Source organism: Podospora bellae-mahoneyi, chromosome 6 (assembly GCF_035222275.1).
Source record: "Podospora bellae-mahoneyi strain CBS 112042 chromosome 6, whole genome shotgun sequence".
Classification (NCBI taxonomy): Eukaryota; Fungi; Ascomycota; class Sordariomycetes; order Sordariales; family Podosporaceae; genus Podospora; species Podospora bellae-mahoneyi.
This window is the reverse complement of record NC_085885.1, coordinates 3,688,451-3,707,813: the sequence shown is the minus strand read 5'-3', so window position 1 is coordinate 3,707,813 and position 19,363 is coordinate 3,688,451. Positions and strand designations below refer to the sequence as shown.

General features: G+C 53.4%; 8 protein-coding genes across 8 annotated transcripts; 3 read left to right on the top strand and 5 right to left on the bottom strand.

Annotated features, from left to right (window-relative positions):
- Positions 1 to 2,442: 2,442 nt before the first annotated feature.
- QC761_610060 (uncharacterized protein) lies at positions 2,443 to 4,094 on the bottom strand (the record flags this gene model as incomplete). The annotated part of the gene is made up of 4 exons (XM_062881419.1): positions 2,443 to 3,091; positions 3,152 to 3,507; positions 3,540 to 3,947; positions 4,042 to 4,094. The coding sequence occupies 4 exons, from the start codon at positions 4,092 to 4,094 to the stop codon at positions 2,544 to 2,546; spliced, it is 1,365 nt and encodes a 454-aa protein (XP_062730156.1). The 3' UTR covers positions 2,443 to 2,543.
- A 132-nt stretch (positions 4,095 to 4,226) lies between these two features.
- Positions 4,227 to 5,067, bottom strand: QC761_0099540 (uncharacterized protein; the record flags this gene model as incomplete). Its single annotated transcript, XM_062873091.1, has 2 exons — positions 4,761 to 5,067; positions 4,227 to 4,550 (listed from the first exon to the last, which is right to left on the bottom strand). The coding sequence occupies exons 1-2, from the start codon at positions 5,013 to 5,015 to the stop codon at positions 4,227 to 4,229; spliced, it is 579 nt and encodes a 192-aa protein (XP_062730155.1). The 5' UTR covers positions 5,016 to 5,067.
- A 476-nt stretch (positions 5,068 to 5,543) lies between these two features.
- Positions 5,544 to 6,227, top strand: QC761_610050 (uncharacterized protein; the record flags this gene model as incomplete). The annotated part of the gene is made up of 1 exon (XM_062881418.1): positions 5,544 to 6,227. The coding sequence occupies one exon, from the start codon at positions 5,544 to 5,546 to the stop codon at positions 6,225 to 6,227; it is 684 nt and encodes a 227-aa protein (XP_062730154.1).
- Positions 6,228 to 6,669: 442 nt separating this feature from the next.
- QC761_610040 (uncharacterized protein) lies at positions 6,670 to 8,830 on the bottom strand (the record flags this gene model as incomplete). The annotated part of the gene is made up of 2 exons (XM_062881417.1): positions 6,670 to 8,552; positions 8,659 to 8,830. The coding sequence occupies 2 exons, from the start codon at positions 8,828 to 8,830 to the stop codon at positions 6,799 to 6,801; spliced, it is 1,926 nt and encodes a 641-aa protein (XP_062730153.1). The 3' UTR covers positions 6,670 to 6,798.
- Positions 8,831 to 9,443: 613 nt separating this feature from the next.
- Positions 9,444 to 11,640, bottom strand: QC761_610030 (uncharacterized protein; the record flags this gene model as incomplete). Its single annotated transcript, XM_062881416.1, has 3 exons — positions 10,604 to 11,640; positions 9,542 to 10,538; positions 9,444 to 9,474 (listed from the first exon to the last, which is right to left on the bottom strand). Exons 1-3 carry the CDS (start codon positions 11,037 to 11,039, stop codon positions 9,444 to 9,446), a joined length of 1,464 nt encoding a protein of 487 aa, XP_062730152.1. The 5' UTR covers positions 11,040 to 11,640.
- QC761_610020 (uncharacterized protein) lies at positions 11,523 to 13,440 on the top strand. Its single transcript, XM_062881415.1, has 2 exons — positions 11,523 to 12,499; positions 12,555 to 13,440. Exons 1-2 carry the CDS (start codon positions 12,450 to 12,452, stop codon positions 13,345 to 13,347), a joined length of 843 nt encoding a protein of 280 aa, XP_062730151.1. The 5' UTR covers positions 11,523 to 12,449; the 3' UTR covers positions 13,348 to 13,440.
- A 119-nt stretch (positions 13,441 to 13,559) lies between these two features.
- Positions 13,560 to 15,386, bottom strand: ICL2 (mitochondrial 2-methylisocitrate lyase; the record flags this gene model as incomplete). The annotated part of the gene is made up of 1 exon (XM_062881414.1): positions 13,560 to 15,386. The coding sequence occupies one exon, from the start codon at positions 15,384 to 15,386 to the stop codon at positions 13,560 to 13,562; it is 1,827 nt and encodes a 608-aa protein (XP_062730150.1).
- Positions 15,387 to 15,901: 515 nt separating this feature from the next.
- Positions 15,902 to 18,122, top strand: CIT3 (citrate synthase). Its single transcript, XM_062881413.1, has 2 exons — positions 15,902 to 16,400; positions 16,498 to 18,122. Exons 1-2 carry the CDS (start codon positions 16,353 to 16,355, stop codon positions 17,878 to 17,880), a joined length of 1,431 nt encoding a protein of 476 aa, XP_062730149.1. The 5' UTR covers positions 15,902 to 16,352; the 3' UTR covers positions 17,881 to 18,122.
- The last annotated feature ends 1,241 nt before the right edge of the window (positions 18,123 to 19,363 follow it).

Sequence of the window (19,363 nt, the reverse complement as noted above, 5' to 3'; positions counted from 1 at the left end):
TCAAAGTTACCTGAATAGGGATGGAATTATGTCAAACTCGTTGAGCTTGCCTTCACGAAGACACAATGGCAGAACTACCTAGGCTGAATTGGTACCTTCATGGATTCATAAAGATTTCAATCCGATTTTCTCACGCTGTTTTTTCATCCTTCCCTTGTAGTCATCGGATTGCAATATCACATCAATCTTGGACAGCGCCTTTGACCTGGTCTTGGATGCGAATCGCGAAACCGTTGGGATGGGCTGCACATATTGTGTGATGAGGCTGAATCGTACCTCGAATTGTACCCATCCCAGTTGCCTTTGATCACATGAGCGCGGGCTTTTAGACCCTCAAAGACAGCTGAGCAAGTGCTTTCCAGACTTTCGACACCGATGCAAAACCTCGTGGCATCTCTGGGGTGTACAGTGCCTTGGAGTCCTTTTGCTGTGCCTCGAATGATACCTCTGAGAAGAAGGTCATCACAAGCCTTGCTTTTGAGCAGCCGCGCATGCTGACCGTTCTTCACGGGTGTTGTCTCAGAAAGACGAAGTTTGATCTCGGTGTTCAAAAAGTCCAAAAGACTTTCCACAAGAAATAAACGGATTTGGGCAACATCATCTAGAGTGTAGGCAAGATAATGATTAGGATTTGGGTGGCAAGAGATAAAGGGTCATGTACTGTATAAGATAAGATATCTTTGATCTTACCCAGCATGCGGCCTGGTCCATTTTAGACCAGAGTTGTATTTGGCATGAATGATGCCCAGGATCACTGTTAAAGCATCGGCATAGTCCTCGGGAAGTTGCTCAAGCCATTTGGAAACGTCATTGGCCTCGATTCGGCCCATGGCTCGAACAGCATAGATTTCCACACCGGAGAAGCGCGTCGTAGTGCTGATGCATCAACTTTGAATGGCTTGTCCTTTGGGGGCTTTCCAACGGTGAGCATTTCCCCAAATTATGTCGCCTTAACTGAAGCCATAGCGACGGCCTTGGGTTGATGAGTTGTTGGTGGTGTTGGAGGTAAGAGATGGGAAAGAGCGAAAAAGAGAACCAGTTTTTGCGGGTGTCTGAAAGCTAACGTAAACGCCCGCTGAGACCTGGCCAATATCAATTTTTGTTAGCAAATGGGCAAACAGATCGAGGACGGGAAGGCTGCTTTCACGCCAAACCAACTGTTCCGGGACCTAACCTCGGGCAGCAAATAGAAGGCAAACAAGCGGAATCGGCCATTAAGTCGACGATTGACGGAGGCGAACGGTCTGAATGACCGAGCCAGTGAAAGTTTGGTATCTTGTAGGACCCCCACGGGCGGCGTGCCGAAAGGATTTGCTCGGAAGAAGGAATTGAATCGTTCTGCTGTCTTCTAGGGCCCAGTACAAATGGAATAGGAAAGAGCAAGTCACCCCCTTCCGCAACCCACTGCCACTTTGTTGGCTTCCAGTCAACACCCACCCGTTTGCCTTCGTGTCATCCCACCACCCGGTCCACCGCCACGACCTTCGACCACAACGCCAGTCATCAACTGTTGACGGTACGTTTACGTTGAAGCATGGTGATGTTTCAGCCGCGATTCAGACATATTTGCAGATAAGCCGTGGAAGAATCTGGCCGACAAAGTGTGACATCATACACCTCTTGACCCCGTGGGTGACGCCCATGAGAAAGACTTTTGCCACCTCCACAGACTCCCAGCATCCTTAACGGTCCTTCAGCGTTAACAATCAAGCTGGGACCTTGGAGATGCCGACACCTTCGCCCAGTTTCTCAAAAACATAATCCTCCATTCCAACCTTGGCCCAACCAACAAAGTGACATATGAGGCCATATGCCTGACCAACCATGCCCACATAGGTCCTCTGTCAACTGATATGCTTGAGTGTATTGCAGCGAAGCGGTTGCTGGTGCCGAACGACCAAGCAGCTTTGATATACAAAAACGGTGGTTGCCTACACCACCAGCCGTGTTTGCAAGAGGAACATCCACAGTGGAGACCAAACCTTCACCAGCGTGGGCAGGGAGCTCTGCGATGCTTCTATCTTGGGCGGGCTTCGTCGTATGGGTTCTCTTCATTTCAGCCGGGCGGATCTCAAATTTCCCATCAAGACTTCGGAAATCCACCTTTCCTGTATGAGTTTCAGTCGCGGTGTGTCACACGGGCTTTCAGTTTGACACGAAGAACCTTCTCAGTAAGGAGCACATTGAGATAATTCAAAGGAAACGGGAAAGGTTTGGGACCAGTGTGTGTTGAACATCATGGCAAGGGTAGTTTGACGAATCTGTTTAAGGTGATGCAGGGGAAGCGGGATAGGCTTGGGATAAATGTCTGGTGAAGTGATGGCATGTGTAACTTGATGTAATAGCTCTAAGAGAGTGAATAGGCCTTTAAGAATATTTGTACAAGGTTCCCTCAAAGATAGGCAGCACACACGTTCAACGAGACTCAAAGTCTGACAATATAGCTGATCGGCTTTTAGAGATAGTCGGGAGACTTGACAAGACGATCAAGAGGCGTTTTAACTACTCATCTAGAACAAGGCCTATCTACGAAGAACAATGCCTCAGTCAAAGAGCACCTTTCTCTTGGCCAGTCTGCTTTTATCTGCTGGAGTCAACAGCAGACCCTCCCATCCTTTATTACACTCTGCCGTGAACTCCTTGATGGTTTTCTGAAAAGACAGAAACCTGGCTGCAGGATGGCAGTTCTCGTGAGCAGATCCCCATGGCTGAACGGCTTGGAAGATAGTAGTCATCTGTCCAATGAGCTTGGCAGGGCTATCCTTGAGCTCAGATGCCTCAGTGGGAAGAAGGACCAAGATTCCAGCGTCCATATTCTCAGTTTTGGTTGAGCCCCGTAGTAGCGTCACGGTGGCCTGGATGATGCCCCCCAGAACAATCTGATTGCACGCGGTGTTGGTCATTGGGGAACGAGATGAGGTTTGGCGAGTGTTGCCGAATGACAGGGTTGGTGATCTCCCTACAGAGTGCGATGCAGTAGGTTGAACGGGACTGTGGGTAGGGACCTTCTCAAGCAGACGATCCTTGACCTCAGTGTGGTAGAAGTCGAGTAGAGCTTGAATAATCGCGTACCTGATCGGTTCGAATCTCTCTATCGTTCTTCTGTTAGTCGGCAGTACGAAATGGCTGATGAACACGACCATGCACAAACCTTCCATCTTGAGAGGGCCAAGGCGGCAGTCACCCAACTGGCATCCATAAGCCACTAGTCCGCTTCCATCATGGGAAGCCTGGGACGCAAGGATGATATTTTGACAGCTCTCGGTGAATAGATCATAACGTCCTAATTCCCAAGCAATGAATGCAAGCTTCCAGTAGCTGGGCTTATCTTGCGTGTCCTTGATGGTGCGATTGAGCCATGCATTAGCCCAGGGCTTGATCATGTAGGCCATGTTATATTTGTCGCAAAGCACCAGCAGCTCGTATAGCATACTGCCGTCGCTCTCCGCCATGGTCTTTGTGGCTTGGTCAAACTGTCCGTGGACAATATGAAGGATAGTTTTGAGACTGGCGGGGTCGTCCTCCGGCAGGTCGAATACCCATTGTGAATCGCTCGTTTGTCGGTCCTCCAGCGGCAAATCCACGCTCGGAAGACTTCAGAGGTGCGGCGAAGAGTAGAGGAGTCGATTTTGAATGCCCTCAGGTTTGAAGTGGGGCCGACATGGAGGACAAGATCGCCATCCTCATCAATGTTCTCGACGACGGGGCTTTTGCCGACAACAGTTGCAGGTGCAACGGTCTTCTCAACAGCGGCGGCCTCGCTTGTTCCGACCTTTTCCTTGGTTGCCAGCTTCTTGTTGGTTCTCGACGGCTTTTCCGACCGGGTTGCCAGGACCCTCGGTAGGTCCGATTGGATCGCTCGACATCTTGGATCGATCTGATGGGTGAGGTGTTGTTGTTGAGTTGGTAGATGTAGCCTGACCCAGGTTTGCGGGAGGTCGCTTCGGCTGCAAGGGGGAAATCTCTGGGCAGAAGATGAGGGCTGTGAGTGAATGCTTTAGTTTTGACGGTGCTCTTTCCCACTTTATGTGGGCCACTCACAGCACACAAGCCAACAGGGGACGGAAGCAACCTGCGATTCTACCCAACCTCATTGCCTGTCGCGGTGTAGCAGGTATGAATTCGCATGTGGTAAGGTATCATGCAGTAGGTAAGAAAGTCAAATTCAGGTGAGTACTATTTTCAGGGATACTATAGGCTTCAAGCCGTCGCTTGCGATTGTTTATCTATTCCATGTCCTCTGGTGACACAAAACGACCTCCCCATTGTACAGTCCAGTGTTTGTCGTAATTCCAGTATCCAATCAGAGTCTCCGGCACCACAGGATCACGAGTACTTTCTTTCACGATAGTATAAAACCCCTCTGCCATCCAATCCAGCAATTCCCCAACTCGCGCCCCCAGAGCGCTGACACCGACCACAACCTCCCCCGTGCCCTTGTTAAAGGAATGGTTCGATGCCAGCATGTAGCGATGAAAACCTGCGCTCTGTTCCTTAAAGGCCCGCGTCATCCGCGCTCTATTGAGCTCGACTCTTAGTTGGATGAGTCTCTTTATTGCAAGAGACGGAATATCAGTTAGCGAGGATAGTTAACCAGTGTCAATAGGTTCATGGATGTACCAAACTTCCATATCAAACGAACCAAGCCGGTAGTTGCACAACAGTTGACCCTTGTAGCTGAGGCCACCGGTATCTTTGTCAACCTGGGAGTTCTCCAGAATATGCCAGCAGATGGTGATATAAAGGTTCTAATCACCCACTTCCCAGATGATGAATGGCAGCATTGGTACTGGCATCACATGCTGAATGTGGAACAGGAAAAGCCACTTCCTAACCCAGGGACCGATCAACGCTGTCAGGTCGTATTTGTCACAAAGGATGAGTAGGTTGTAAAGCTCTGCGCCAAACGAGATGGCTCTTGACACACCAGTAAAATTGCCATGTGCGATGTTGAGTATGAGCCTAAAATCAACAAGGGTCGTCCTCTGGTAATGTGACGGTCCAGTCTGATCCATTTGCTGGGCTTGACTCTTTCCAAGGACCAAAGAGCACGGCCTTGAACACAGGAGACCTGCAAAGGCAGCGGTGCTCAACTGGTTAAATATGTGACAGCCACCGAGTTTTATATCATAAAAAGCCCAGGCGACCTTATTAGGTTGGCTGTTGAAAACTGTATTGAACGAGCAACGCCACATGACCGCGTCATTTGCTGCTGCACAACAGGACCCGACCTTTGCGTATTATCGCAGACACACTGTCGACCCATGACAAGATGGAGACTAGCGCACCATCCCAAGATCGTACAGTGGTGTCTTGACAGCTGGCTAAACCCACAGCGTCACGCCCTTTCTACGCCACTGAACTGAAGCTTGCCTCGTTCTTCAAGCCACCCAGAGCCACAACGCCAACCCAAAATTTAAGTTAATGACACGATCTCCAGAACCTTGCGTTGATCTCCGCACAATGTTCATCCGGGAGTTACAATCCAGATTTCTTCTCCTTCTCGTGCCAAAGTCAAGAAAAGAGCATCTCAACAAGTCATCATGTCGACCCCGGAAACCGCCGAGGAAGGCCTTGATGTCACAAAGCCAGTCGATATCAACAAACTCCACATCGAGGAAATCGATCCAGACGGGGATCTTGTTCTCCATGTCGGAGCCGACTCGGACCCCACCCCCCGCACTTTCAGAGTCGATCCGGCAGCCCTTCGCCGTGCATCCCCAGTGTTCAAGGCAATGCTATTCGGTCCTTCGGCAGAGTCCAAACCTGCACGCGAGCAGTGGCTGATTTCGCTGCCAGAGGACGACCCCGATGACTTTGAAATCATCCTGCAAATCGTCCACTGCCAATTCCATGTCAGAAGGATCCCCAGGAAGCTCATGACAAGGAAAGCGGTCTACGGCTTGCTGCTTCTCACTGACAAGTACCAAATGACTCACTTGCTCGCGCCGTGGAAGCACACGTTGGTAGATTTTGGAAGAAATGGGGAAGTGAAGTGGCAGGGTTACAAAGACATCAGATGGTGCCCGTTTGAGGCATTTCTATCCTGGCAATTGGGCTTCTCGAGAGTCTTCAGAGCTCACACTGTTCAAATTGTGTACCATTGCTGGATCGATCCGCAAAGCAGAGTCCTGGTATTCAACAATGACCAGGGGGATAAGACGCCGCTCCGCCAGTTACGTTTTGGTCCTCTTGATATGGAAGGCGAGTCACCTGTCTGTGCGTAGTCGAGGGCAGTTGCTCAAAGTTTCATGCTAACAAGCTAGGTGTCACAGAGAGGATCGCCAAAGTTCGTCTCTCAAAAATCCAGACGCTGTTAGATTCTTATCACACAACACTCCAGCGTGACCTCAGGACACCCGATGTCCTTCGAGGAACGCGTGGGTCGTATTGCACAAACGATGAGTGTCGGACAGAGGTCGCTAATTGGGTTCTTGAGGAAACTCTGAGCCTGCACAAAAGCCAACTTCCCTACCAGGCTCGCGATATTCTCCTTAGTGCCAGCGACCTTTACAGCCTGATAAGACGTGTGGTCTGGATGGTAAACAGGAGAGTTTGGAAGAGAACTGGACAACATATACATCATGAACGTCTGGAATGGCCTATGCCTTATCGCTGGGCAGTTGTGAATTTGCGGGTCGAATTGATTCGCCCAGAAGAAGAAGCGATGTTGGCCAAGCGTGCTGTCATTTTCGAATCTGAATAAAGGTGTGTCGAAACGGACACCAACGGCAATGCACATCAAGTTACACTTTATTGAAGGGTGTACCTACACAATGAAAACAATAATTCCTTTTTTTACAACTTGGCGCTCCTCTTTTTCTTCTCGTAGAGCTTGATCTCGACCCCCTTGGTCCCTTCTGCACCGCTCTTCAGCAGCCTTCTGAGAATCTTGCCGCTTGGACTCTTGGGCACCTGGTCAACAAACACAATCCCACCCACCAGCCACTTGTACTTGGCCGTGCGCTTCTCCACAAGCTCTTTCAGCTCAACAGCCAGCTTCTCCAGATCAGCCCGTGACTTATTCTCCTTCCCGCCGGCAGGGACGACAAAAGCTCTCGGCCACTCGGTAGCCTCGTCGTCATCATAGACACCAACCACACCAGCGTCGCCGACCGACTCGCTGCTGCAGAGCACCGCCTCCAGCTCAGCCGGCGCAACCTGATACGCCCTGACCTTGATCAACTCCTTCAACCGATCCGTGATCCTCAACCTCCCCGCCTTGCACAGGGCACCGACATCGCCCGTCCTGAACCACCCATCCGCCGTGAGCGCCTCATTCGTAACCGACATGTCCGGCTTCGCCCCCGAAAACAGCCCCACCGGCAGATACGCCGACATCAACCCGGGTGCTTTAACCAACACCTCCCCCTCCACATCCACCCCCGCCGCCGGCGTCTTCTCCCCTTCCTTGGTCGCATACCCCTCCCCGCTAGCAATCATGACCTCCACCCCCCAATGCGGCAACCCCGTATCCCCCGCCTGCTCCCCCATCTCCCTCTCCCCCAACCCCCTCTGCAACGCCGTACTGCAAGTCTCGCTCAGCCCGTACCCCAACCGAATCCTAAACCCGCACCTCTTGTACACCTGCACAACCACCTCATGCCCCAGCGGCGCACCCCCCGTCACCGCCCCAACAACAGAGCTAAACCCGTTCTTCCCCGTCTTTGGGTCTCGCTTGGCATACTCCTCCACCACCTCCGCCTTGGCCAGCATCACCGCGACAGGAGGCGACATGTGCACGTACGTGATCTGACGCTTCCTTATCCCCTCGAGCATGTCCGGGAGTTTGAACCCCTGCATGATAAACACCCTCGCCCCGGCGGCGATGCCCAACAGGAAAACATTGCAGAGACCAAAGACATGGTAAAACGGGGCAAACCCCAGCCAGCGCTGCGGGCCGCTAGGAGGATAATAATCGGCGTCGTGCCAGAGGGAGGCGGTGGCGAAGTTGAGGGCGTGGTGGGAGAGGAGAACACCTTTTGATCTGCCTGATGTGCCGGATGACCAGAGGATAACCGCCGTCCGGGCTTTGGCTTGCTGCTCGTTAAGCCGCTGATTTGGCTGGACAGATGGCTTCCTTTTCGCTTGCAGGAGTTGTCTCCAATCTTGGGGATTTGACTGTCCCGAGAACGCCAGAGGGTAGGTATCGTTGACAGCATCAACGGTAAACACTGGCACCCCATTCCAGAAACTCTTGTCCCCTTCTTGCTTCCCAATAGCGGCCTTCATAGCCTCCAAGCACGCCGTCGCAGTGATGATGACCCTCGGTTTGGCATTTTGCAAAATCCAGGCAACTTCATCCGCCGTCAGGGCAGGCGAGACAAGCGTAGCCGTGAACCCCGAGGCAAAAGTACCCAGGAGAATAGGCGCAAAGGGGAGGCAATTCGGTAGTTGAATCAACACCACCGGTGCAATCTCTGGGCCTTGGGGACATGATGGTGTGGGAGGGAGTTTCTTGATTTCGGTCGGGTCGAGATTTGGCAGGCTCAACAGGCCGGACGCCAAGGCAAGAGAATCGGCGCGGATTTGGGAGTAGGTTAATGCACGACCTAGGTACCACAAAGAGAAGCATGTTAGTCTAGCAACTGGCTGAGAGAGAGAGTCGCACAGCAGATTTATGCGCATATAAGCCAACATCAGCTGACGATAACATACCAGACTTGTTGTCCACAAAAATAGGCTGCTCGTCATTCACCTTGGGTACCCGGTGGTTTGCCGGTGTGAAGTCGCTTTCGTGCTGGAACGGTTGGCTAAAGGTAAACCCGAAGGCGTTGTCAAAGGGCATCCTCCCGGCCGGCGCACCGGAGTAAGCTGTCGTGAGAGCCATTGGAAAGACAAGCAGACAACACCACTGTGAAAAAAGAAACCTGGGGAAAAGTCGCCAAAAATTGTCACCGACGCGACTGGATCCCCGGGGCGGCGGCAGCCATTTATTACAATGTCAAGCTGTCGGTAGGATTGTCACCGAAGAAACAACCGTCGGGAATTGATAGGCGTCCCGGCACCAGCGAGAAGTTTGGTTCAGCAAGGGTGTGCCCCGCTTCGCCTGGCCCCGTTGGACCTTCTTGCTGCCAACAGGGGACGGCAGTTCATCCGAGTCCCTATAAATCCGGAGCCCCAGCCAGGGTGTCCAGGATGATGCTATCGCCCAGGTGGGCTAGCCAAGAAGCGGAAGGGTGGACCATTTTCCTCAGCAGCCTTCGAGAACCCACCCTCCAAGATCGGGGCATGCAAATGCGATAGCCGCCTTGCCGCGAGTGTATTTACCCGGCCCTCTCTCAAAACAGTCAACGGCAGGCAAGATAGGCATATGTAAACATGTCAATAGCAGCGGTGTGATTAATCATTAGGGGTATCGATCGCATCTCCACATCTCTCATCATCCACACATCCTATCCAGATCCCATTCTGGATCATGAATGAGCCAGGCCATGCTTGTCTCACACAGTCTCGATATAACGTTTCATCTCCCTATATGTTGGTCAGCAATTGTCTCACTGCGTACCAGATGCTCGGGACAGAGTTAGTCCAAACTCACCAATCAGTAACAGCCTCATCCCACAGTCTTATCTCGTGCTCTCTTGTACCACCAAAGTGGTCCACAAACTCGTCACCAAACACCTCCCTCGCGATGCTGCCGGTGCGAGTGAACCGGTCGTTGGCCTCCTTGAGGCTCTTGGCCAGTCTCACCCCCTTATCCGACTCACCGCCGACTTCCTCGCCCTTTCCAAGCGGAGGGCACGGAATCTCCAGTTTCTTCTCGATACCGCGCCAGCCGAGTGCGAGCATGGCAGCCATGACGTAGTATGGGTTTGCGTCTGCACCAGGAACCCGGATCTCGAATCTCGTGGCAGCCGGCTTGCAGGTAGGAGGCGCAATGAGCCGGATGGAAGCCGCTCTGTGCTCAAGGCCCCATGACACCGTGACAGGAGCCCAAAAGTTCTCCACCAACCGCTTGTAACTGTTGATCGTGGGCGCTACCATGGGCATGACATCTGGCAGACCTTCCAGAATACCAGCCAAAAAGTGTCTTCCCAAGTCCGACAGAGACTCAATGTCTGAGTACTGAGCCTTCTCGTCCTTTCCTCCACGGAACAGCAAATTTTCCCCGCGGTGGTTGACGAGTGAAATATGCATGTGCCCACTGTTTCCGGGCAAGCCTTGCTTGGGTTTTGCCATGAAGCATGGCGTGATGTCGTACTTGGTCGCGACTGACTTGACCACATACTTGAACAAACTCGCGCGATCTGCCATCTGCGCTGCTTCACCAAACTCGAGCGCTGCTTCGTAGACTCCCGGTCCGCTTTCGGTATGCCACCCCTCGATGTTGCACCTGAAAGCCTCACAGCTGTTGAAGACGTCGTAGTAGTACCCGCTGTTGTGGACCGGTCTCGTCAAGCTGTATCCAAACATGCCTTCAGTCAGAGCGGGTAGACTATGTGGCGGGTTTTGTTGCAAGAATGCCGCGGTACCAGAGGTCAAGTTATCGTTTTGCTTGTTGGAAGGGCTCTTGAACTGGTAGAACTCGTACTCGGCTGCGCGCCCGACACATCAGTGACTGTTACTTGCAAAAACACCGGCGCAGCAAATATCAACATACCTCCCGCCATGGCTCCGACATTGATCGTCTTGAACTTCTCGAGTTGCGCCTTGACCAGACCTCTCGGGCACGCAGAAACGGAATTCTTCGTATCAGGATCAAAGAAGCTGACCAGGAAAAACGGCACATTGTCTTCCCATGGAATGCGCCTGTAGCTCTGCAAGTCCGGCACTGCAATAATATCCCTGTATCCATTCTCCTTGTTGCTGACCTTGAGCTCGCGCACATAAGTCATATCGTGCATATCCCAGCCGAAGATGACAGAGCAGAAGCCAAAGCCACTCTTTGCGATCGAGAGGAACTTCTTCTTGGAGACGAGCTTGCCACGGAGCTGGCCGTCAACATCGACACCGGCGAGCTTGACAGCATTGTCGTTGGCAAGGAGGTCTGGGAGTTGTTCCACCGTGATCTCTTGTTCTTTCTCCTGTTGGCCCATGGTTGCTGGTGTTGAAAAGCTCTATATCACGATAATCAATGGAGGGGTTGCGGGGTCCTGGTCCTGCGGCTTGCTGTAGATTGCGGTGTTGGCTTCTGAGAGAATCCTGCACACAGTGAAGAGCTCAAAAGGGTTCAGCAAGAGTTCTTACACTGATAGCGGCAGCGGGTTGAACCGATGACGAACTCGGACCTCCTTTTTGGATCGTGAAGCAATAAAAGGGAGGGAAGCTTGTTTTGCGATCGTCATGGGGAGTTCCGACGGGAGCTACTGGCGGGTTGGTTCGGCCGATAAGCCCTGGTCACACCTCTGAAAGATGTTGATAAGGCGAGCAGAGCCTTGTAATTGGTCCAGCTGCGGGTCACTGCGTCATAGGTTTCAGCCATGGAGCTTTCAGGCTGAACGGCGAAGAGGGGTCTTGCACGTGCCATGCCAGGCGTGCAAAGTGTGGGGCAGCTCAAGAGGTTCTCGACAAGCCTGACACTCATAACTGAGTTCTCACTGTCTAATTCTTCTCTCAGATCTACTAGAGAGAGATTTCCTATCCAAGTAGTGTATCCTCTTGGGAGACTTTTGAGAGTTCCGTGGTGACAAATCGCCCTCTATGTTACATCTCTCCTTATCGCTAGAGCTCCATCAAGACAGGCAACGACCCCGCAGCAGCTCCCACGGTGACGCCAAGCCCCTCCTTCTTACTCCCTCTATCCCATCTCTCGCCTCTCTTGGATGGCGGTGACAGGTGTAGCGAGACACGCATTGGAAATGATGTAAGGACGGTTTTGCTTGCGTCTCACCGCTATCGGACCCCCGATTCTGCGAGCATGTGTCTAAGTTATTGGGCCGTTGGCCTCAAGGGCGTCTGTTGAAGGGTCACGCGTCCTGCCACTGTCCACTGAGGCCAATACGGAGGAGGTCCGTCGGCATCTGGGCCCCCCGAGGTCCTGCGGCCAGACTCGGGATGCTCAATCGAGTGGATCTGATAGACCGGATCCCAACCATCCACTCAGGGGGGAAAGGGGTTGGATTTCCCATCTGGTGCTGGCTTGCGCCGTTCTCGGATGCTCAAGGGACGCGGGGCATGGTGCAGCTGTCGGCCGTATCAGTGATGGGTCCAGAGGTGAGATAAGTAGTAGGTAAGTGTTGGCTTTGCTATCAGCAAACACCATATTTGCTCTTCTGCCTCCTCAAATCCTTCCAAAGCTCCATCGTCTACATACTCTGAGAGATTGGGGTATTTATTTGTTCTTGAGGGTGTCTGTGACAAGTTCAACGTTCGCCGTCCTCTCCCTCCGTGTTATCGGTCTTATCACCAAGACCCCCCCGCCCTGGCCACTACCCCTCCAACGACGTCAACACACCACCACCACCAGAAGAGAAACAGTCAACTTGATCAATTCAAAGTTTGGTACAATGTCCGGTCGTCTAGCTGGTAAAAACGCCATTGTCACCGGCGCCGCCGGGTAGGCTCCTAAATCCCCCCATCCTACCGTTATCCCCAAGGCTAACGTCGCCTAGTGGCATCGGCCTCGAAACAACCATCCTCTTCGCCCGTGAAGGCGCCAACGTCCTCATGGCCGACATATCCGAAGAAGCCCTCTCCCGCGCCCAAGCAAAAGTCAAACAGCTCGTCCCCGCCGCTGGCAAGATCGAAACCACCATCTGCGACGTCTCCAAGGAGTCTGCCGTCCAAGCCGCCGTCGAGTCCCTCGACGCCTGGGGCGGCGTCGACGTCATGTTCAACAATGCTGGCATCATGCATGCCCGCGACGACGACGCGGTCAACACCCCCGAAGACATCTGGGATCTGACGCAAAATATCAACGTCAAGGGCGTCTGGTTTGGTTGCAAGCACGCCGTCCTTTCGTTGCGGAGACACAACAAGACCAAGGGGTCGATCATCAACACTGCGTCTGTTGTTGCGCTTGTCGGGTCGGCTACACCGCAGTTGGCTTACACCGCTAGCAAGGGTGCTGTGTTGGCCATGACGAGGGAGCTGGCGATTGTGCATGCCAGGGAGGGGTATCGATTCAACAGCTTGTGCCCTGCGCCGTTGAACACCCCTTTGCTGCAGGATTGGTTGGGCGATGACAAGGCCAAAAGACACAGGAGAGAGGTGCACTTCCCTACTGGCAGATTCGGGGAGGCCATTGAGCAGGCGCAGGCGGTTCTGTTCTTGGCCAGCGATGACAGCAGCTTTGTCAACGGCCATGACTTTGTGGTGGATGGTGGTATGACCAAGGCGTATGTCACCCCCGAGGGCCCGGCTGCCCCGGCGCCCGTGAATAACGCCTCCAAGGACAGCTTGTAAGATTGTGCAGGCTTTGATGATACATGATAGATGATCTGATGTACCAATACAATATGATGACTTGATTTTGTGTTTAGTTGGTATCATGTTGAGATTGAAGTCGAAAGATGCCATAGCCAAAAACGCCCTCCTTATGCAATATGCTTGCAAATGCCTCCTGTACATACACGGTCCTCCAACCTCTTCACCCCTTTTATTAACAGTCACCTATCCTACTCAAACTGCCCCTCCGTATTCCCCTCACCCATACTCTTACTCCCTGAGCTGCCACTCTGAATATGGCCCAACACAGCATCAACGTAGCTAGCACCGCTCCATTTTTGGTGTGTCAAAACATCAACACCCAACTCTTTCTCCCTTCTCTGAACAAGCTCCACATAAGCAGCCATGCCATCCTCCTTGAACTTCTTGGCCAGCTCATTGCTGATTGTCGCGGTGCTGTGCAGACCAGCCAAGCTGACAAGCTGAAGGACAAACCCCTCCTTGGCAATATCCCAGATGAAGCTTCTGAGCGTCTCGGGGGTAAACCCATGCGCCATCCAGTTGAACGAGGGGCTGAGGTTATACACCAGCCCTTTGCCAGGGTAGACCGACCTGACAGCCTGACCAAGATCCTTAGCCACCTGCACATTCGGGTCACCAGTCTCAACCCAGAGAAGGTCGGCATAGGGACCAAAAGCCAACGCACGCTTGGTAGCAGCGTTCATGCCGTTGCGGAAGTGGTAGAAGCCCTCACGGGTGCGGGGGACATCCCAGTCCCAGTACACAAAGGCATCAGGGGTAATCGACGAGGCAAGCTTGCGGCGCTCAGAAATGCCCATGTCCCTGTCAGCCTTGACGGCAGACTGGTACCCTGCAATTTTCTCCTGGGGCACACCATGCTTCTCAAAGTGGGCAACGGCAGCCTCGTCAAAGGTGACCAGCTTGGTTGACTTGACCCACTGGGCCTCAAAGGCGTCAATCTCTGAACCAGAGGCACCCTTTGCTTCCATCGAAGCCAGCGTTTCGGCAAGAGACCGAACTGAGGGGTCCGCAACACCGAGGATGAACTCGTGATCACGGACGTCAATAGATGACGAAATAAGCTTGCCGCTCTCCGAGTCGGTACGGGCGATCACCAAGTTTTCAGTTCCCATGACATCCCACTGGAACCGGGCAGCCTTGAGGCGGTTGATGTGCTCGCTCGTTGGGACGAGAACCTTGCCAGCCAAATGCCCGCACTTCTTACCGCCGTGCATCTGGTCCTCAAAGTGCACCGCCGCCGCGCCGTTCTCAGCAAAGAGCTTGGCCAGCTTCATGACGGCGGTCAAACCACCGTGACCAGTATCGCCATCTGCAATAATAGGGCGGAGGTAGTCAGTGTAAGAGGTCTTTGCGCGCTCCTCGGGGCTCATCTTGGAGCGCAGGAACCAGTGCTTGCGGTCGTGCATGCTTTGCGCCTTGAACAGGCGCTGGACCTGGTTGGGAACCGTGTTGTAAGGGTAGTCGCCAAAGTCAGGGGAAACCTCGTTGGTGGTCGTCAAGAGCGAGGAGCAGGCCCAGCCAGAGATGTAGAGGACCTCCTGATGCGGCGCTTGTTGTGTCATCTGGATAGGGTCGATGGCGCCCAGTGTGTGGATGGGCTTGCCAGCAGCTTCGCGCTCACGGACGAGGTTCCATAGCTTGCGCGCCATGACGGAGCTGGGGTAGTTTTGCTGGAGGGAGCCGCGCTTGCTCACGACATCGGCGGCTGTCCAGTCGCGCTTGATGCCCTCAAAACGCGAAGAAGCCCACCAGGCTTCAACCTCCTTGACTTGAGCTTCGAACAAGGCATCTTCGGCCGCTCCGGCCTTTTGCGCCTCGGGCAAGAGCTGGTAGGCCTCAAAAGCTGACGTCGTGGTCAGTGGTGGGTTTGCTGGTGGGAGAGAAGACATTCTGGTGACCGCAGTTGTAGATAGGGAGCGAACGGCGTGCGCCCTAGCTGATCCGGAAGACAAGGCGGAGGTTAGCCGTGCAGTCAGGGTCCGCCGGGGGACGCTGGGGAGAATGGTGCGCAGCATCGGAGGTGTGATAAGCCAAGAAACAAAGGTAGGTGTGTTGAGTTTCTCCGGATATCCAAAACCAGGCCAGCTAAGACATACAAAAGGAAGATGCCGTGTTAAAAAGATATGGCTTGGACACACAGTCTGCTCTGCGACGCTGCCGATGTCGGGGTCGAGTATGGTCGAGCTAGCTGACCAGCTAGGGGACAACTGCTGAGTAAAGGTGGAAACAGATCGGCCGGCGTTATTTCTTTGTGGAATTCAGGAGCGATGGCGTGCCGGTGCTACCGGGTATGGCTATGGTTAAAGAGCAGGAGCTTCAGGTTGTCCGGGTCACGGTTCGGCGTCATGGAGGTTCTGGTCGACGGCGACATTTCAGTGGTGTGGAGCGTTGCCGAGGGATTTAGCAAGCTTCTGATTGGTCAATCGCTCAACCGGCATTACCCTGCACCGTTTGTCCGGGGCTGCAACGCCCAGAGTGCGGGGCAGAGAGAGCGGCTTCCCTCGGTTGAAGCGCTGTGAAAGCGACATGGCGGGGGTTTAGCGTTGGCGCCAGAATAGGAAGCTGGTGCACATGTAAAAGAAGCGGCGGACGTTTGATCGTGTCCAAACCACTGGAAAAAGATTTTGAGGCTGTCTTGTAGAGGTTTGGAACTTGAGACGTTTTTTTTGCGCTGCCATAGCATCTGTGATATCTCTACTGCACACCACCCCCACGGCCCCCATTATATCACCAAGAAATCCGGGGAAGCTCCAGCCTTCAAGGGTGTTCCAAAAGAAAGCGGCAAGGATACACCAAGTACCCCGCATTCACGGTCGAGCGCGCCCCGGCCACTTCCCTGCAAGAGCAAACCTCTCCACATCCCTCGGCTGGCGTGGGATAAAGGACCAGAGGAGGTCAGCTTCTCTCATATGAGGCTCTGAGGAACTCGGAATTAGGAGACATTTTCAGATCATCCATACTCACTTTGGATACCATCAGACATGGCTTTGAACTTCAGAAAGGCTCCCCGCGCATTGGGCGCTCTGCGTGTAAGTCAACTGCTGCTCCACCATGAACTGCACAGCACGCAGCACGCAGCTGTTCGTCTCATCTCTCCAGACTTCATGTTTGCTGACATTTCTGCAGCCTCTTGCTGCCACTCCAGTTAGATATGCCCCAATTACACGACGAACATACTCTACCGCCGAACCCGACCTCAAGACAACGCTCAAGGAGGTGATCCCTGCCAAGCGCGAGCTGTTCAAGAAGGTCAAGGCCCACGGCTCCAAGGTCATTGGCGAGGTCAAGGTTGAGAACACAATTGGTGGTATGCGCGGCCTCAAGGCCATGGTATGGGAGGGTTCTGTGCTCGATGCCAACGAGGGTATTCGCTTCCACGGCCGTACCATCAAGGACTGCCAAAAGGAGCTGCCCAAGGGCAAGACCGGCACCGAGATGCTTCCGGAGGCCATGTTCTGGCTTTTGCTTACTGGCAAAGTGCCCTCTGTCAAGCAGACCCGCCAGTTCTCGCGTGAGCTCGCCGAGCAAGGCCAGCTCCCAGACTTTGTCACCAAGCTGCTTGACAACTTCCCCAAGGACCTCCACCCAATGACCCAATTTGCCATTGCTGTTTCCGCCTTGAACTACACATCCAAGTTTGCCAAGGCCTACGAAGAGGGCCTCAACAAGGCCGATTACTGGGAGCCTACCTTTGACGACTGCATATCTCTTCTCGCCAAATTGCCCACTATCGCGGCCAAGATCTACCAAAACTCCTACAAGGGTGGCGGTGCTCTTCCCGCCGAGATCGACCTCGAGCAAGATTGGTCCTACAACTTCGCCGCCATGCTCGGCAAGGGCGGCAAGGAGAACGAGAACTTCCAAGACCTCCTCCGTCTCTACCTCGCCCTCCACGGTGACCACGAAGGCGGCAACGTCTCGGCCCATACCACCCACCTGGTTGGTAGCGCACTGAGCGACCCCTTCCTCAGCTACAGCGCCGGTCTCCAGGGTCTCGCCGGCCCCCTCCACGGCCTCGCCGCCCAGGAAGTCCTCCGCTGGATCATCCAGATGAAGGAGGCCATCCCCACTAACTACACCGAAGACGACATCCACGACTACCTCTGGTCCACCCTCAACAGCGGCCGTGTCGTGCCCGGTTACGGCCACGCCGTGCTCCGTAAGCCGGATCCACGCTTCGAGGCCCTGATGGACTACGCCGCTGCCCGCCCCGAGATCGCCGCCGACCCAGTCTTCCAGCTTGTGGAGAAGAACAGCCGTATTGCGCCTGAGGTGCTGAAGAAGCATGGAAAGACCAAGAACCCCTACCCCAATGTGGACTCTAGCTCTGGTGTGCTGTTCCACCACTACGGCTTCCACGAGACGCTGTACTATACCGCCACTTTTGGCGTCAGCAGAGGATTGGGCCCGTTGGCGCAGCTGATCTGGGATCGGGCGTTGGGTCTGCCCATTGAGAGGCCTAAGAGCATCAATTTGGAGGGGTTGTTGAAGCAAGTTGAGGGGCAGTAGATGAGAACAGGTGTGAGGATATGATGTGATGATGCAGCGGAGAACGTGATCTGTAATTTTTATGAAAAGATATTAGTGCTTGTAGCATGCTTGTAGCGTTTGGCTTGTGATGGGGAGGGAAGTAAAGCGTTTGAGCAAGCATGGTGTTGTTGGGATTAGTGTACACTTTTTGTGTTTGTGTGTTATGAGAAGGAGTGTAGAACTTGCTTGGAGAATAGACTATTCCATGTTGTTGGTTTCAGTGTTGTGATGTGGTCTGGTGTGACGTCTTCATTCCGAGTCATGATGTTGGCCGCCTTCTACTTGGTGAGCGCCCGGAAGATTCGATCGGCTTGGACGGGGCAAACCATTTGAGGTTTGCTGTTTCTCGTTGAGAAAGCATTGTAGGCCGCGACTACTGGTGAGTGATGATGACTGTAGAAGATAGGTAGACAGAGCTCAGCACCATCTCGGCGTCAACCACCAAGGTCCGAGAGGCGGCCCATCACCAGAACAGACGCCCTCGATTTCCTTTCTCCCCTGGATAAACATTTACACGGACATCCCACCTGTGTCACTCACCTCTTTCACGTTCACCTCCAATGGCAGGCAAGCCGGACGGGACGGAGAAAGGCGTGGTCGATCATCCCCCCCACAGGGTAACATTCCCCTCCTTCTCTCTTACTATCCCGGGAGCACCGCCGCATTGGTACTTTGTGTGAGATGCGGCCCGTGGTAGTTGGCGCGGTAGTGCTGGACCTCGGCGGCCGTGATGCCTATCTCCTACGCTCCGGCCCAGCCACCAAAACAACCTGTCAACACAACAGCGAGGACCCTTCATCAGACCATATTTTGAACTGCGCCTCCTCTCGCAACTCAGGCTGATACATCGACGGTTCACTCGGTGGTTGCTGGCATCAGAAAATCTTCTCATATGTCTATTGTTTACTATACACAAAGCTACATCTCGATGCTACCCTGAGCTAAAGATAGCGGCATCTGGCACAGGAAAGTTGGGGTCGACATCTGGAATCCACACAGAGATCAATATCTGTATTGCTTGATCAAGGCAGCAGTCGTAGCCAGTCATCTTCCGTTTCTTCTTTCGGCCAGAAAGGGAGCTGGTCAATTGCATCGGGGGTGTTGATGAGACGTCGTCCAGAGTCCAGTTCCTGCAAATCGGGGGTCAGACTGATGAGAACCTCCATATTACCTGCAGCATGTCCTGCACCATAGATATCCCCAGTTACGAGCAGAACCCAGGTTCCCTCGTGGTACCTGGCACGAACCCTCATATACACTGTTACTATTCCTGTACTCGCTTGACAGTACAACAGGGAGATGGGGAGCAGCAAAGTGACCTTGATATAAAAGCCCAATCTACACGCTATTGCAAAGTGACAGTCAGCAATGTGGATACGATTTTATACTGGGGTCCTTTGAGCACATTCATAAAAGACAAGCTCGTGTGTCTTGCATGGTTGGCGGCCATGATCAGGTTGGG

Bases quoted from the DNA above. Each gene is read 5' to 3' on its own strand.
- QC761_610020 (XM_062881415.1), top strand. From the start codon at position 12,450: ATGTCCGGTCGTCTAGCTGGTAAAAACGCCATTGTCACCGGCGCCGCC. The intron at 12,500-12,554 runs GTAGGCTCCTAA...AACGTCGCCTAG, and splicing joins ATTGTCACCGGCGCCGCCGG to TGGCATCGGCCTCGAAACAA.
- CIT3 (XM_062881413.1), top strand. From the start codon at position 16,353: ATGGCTTTGAACTTCAGAAAGGCTCCCCGCGCATTGGGCGCTCTGCGT. The intron at 16,401-16,497 runs GTAAGTCAACTG...ACATTTCTGCAG, and splicing joins GCGCATTGGGCGCTCTGCGT to CCTCTTGCTGCCACTCCAGT.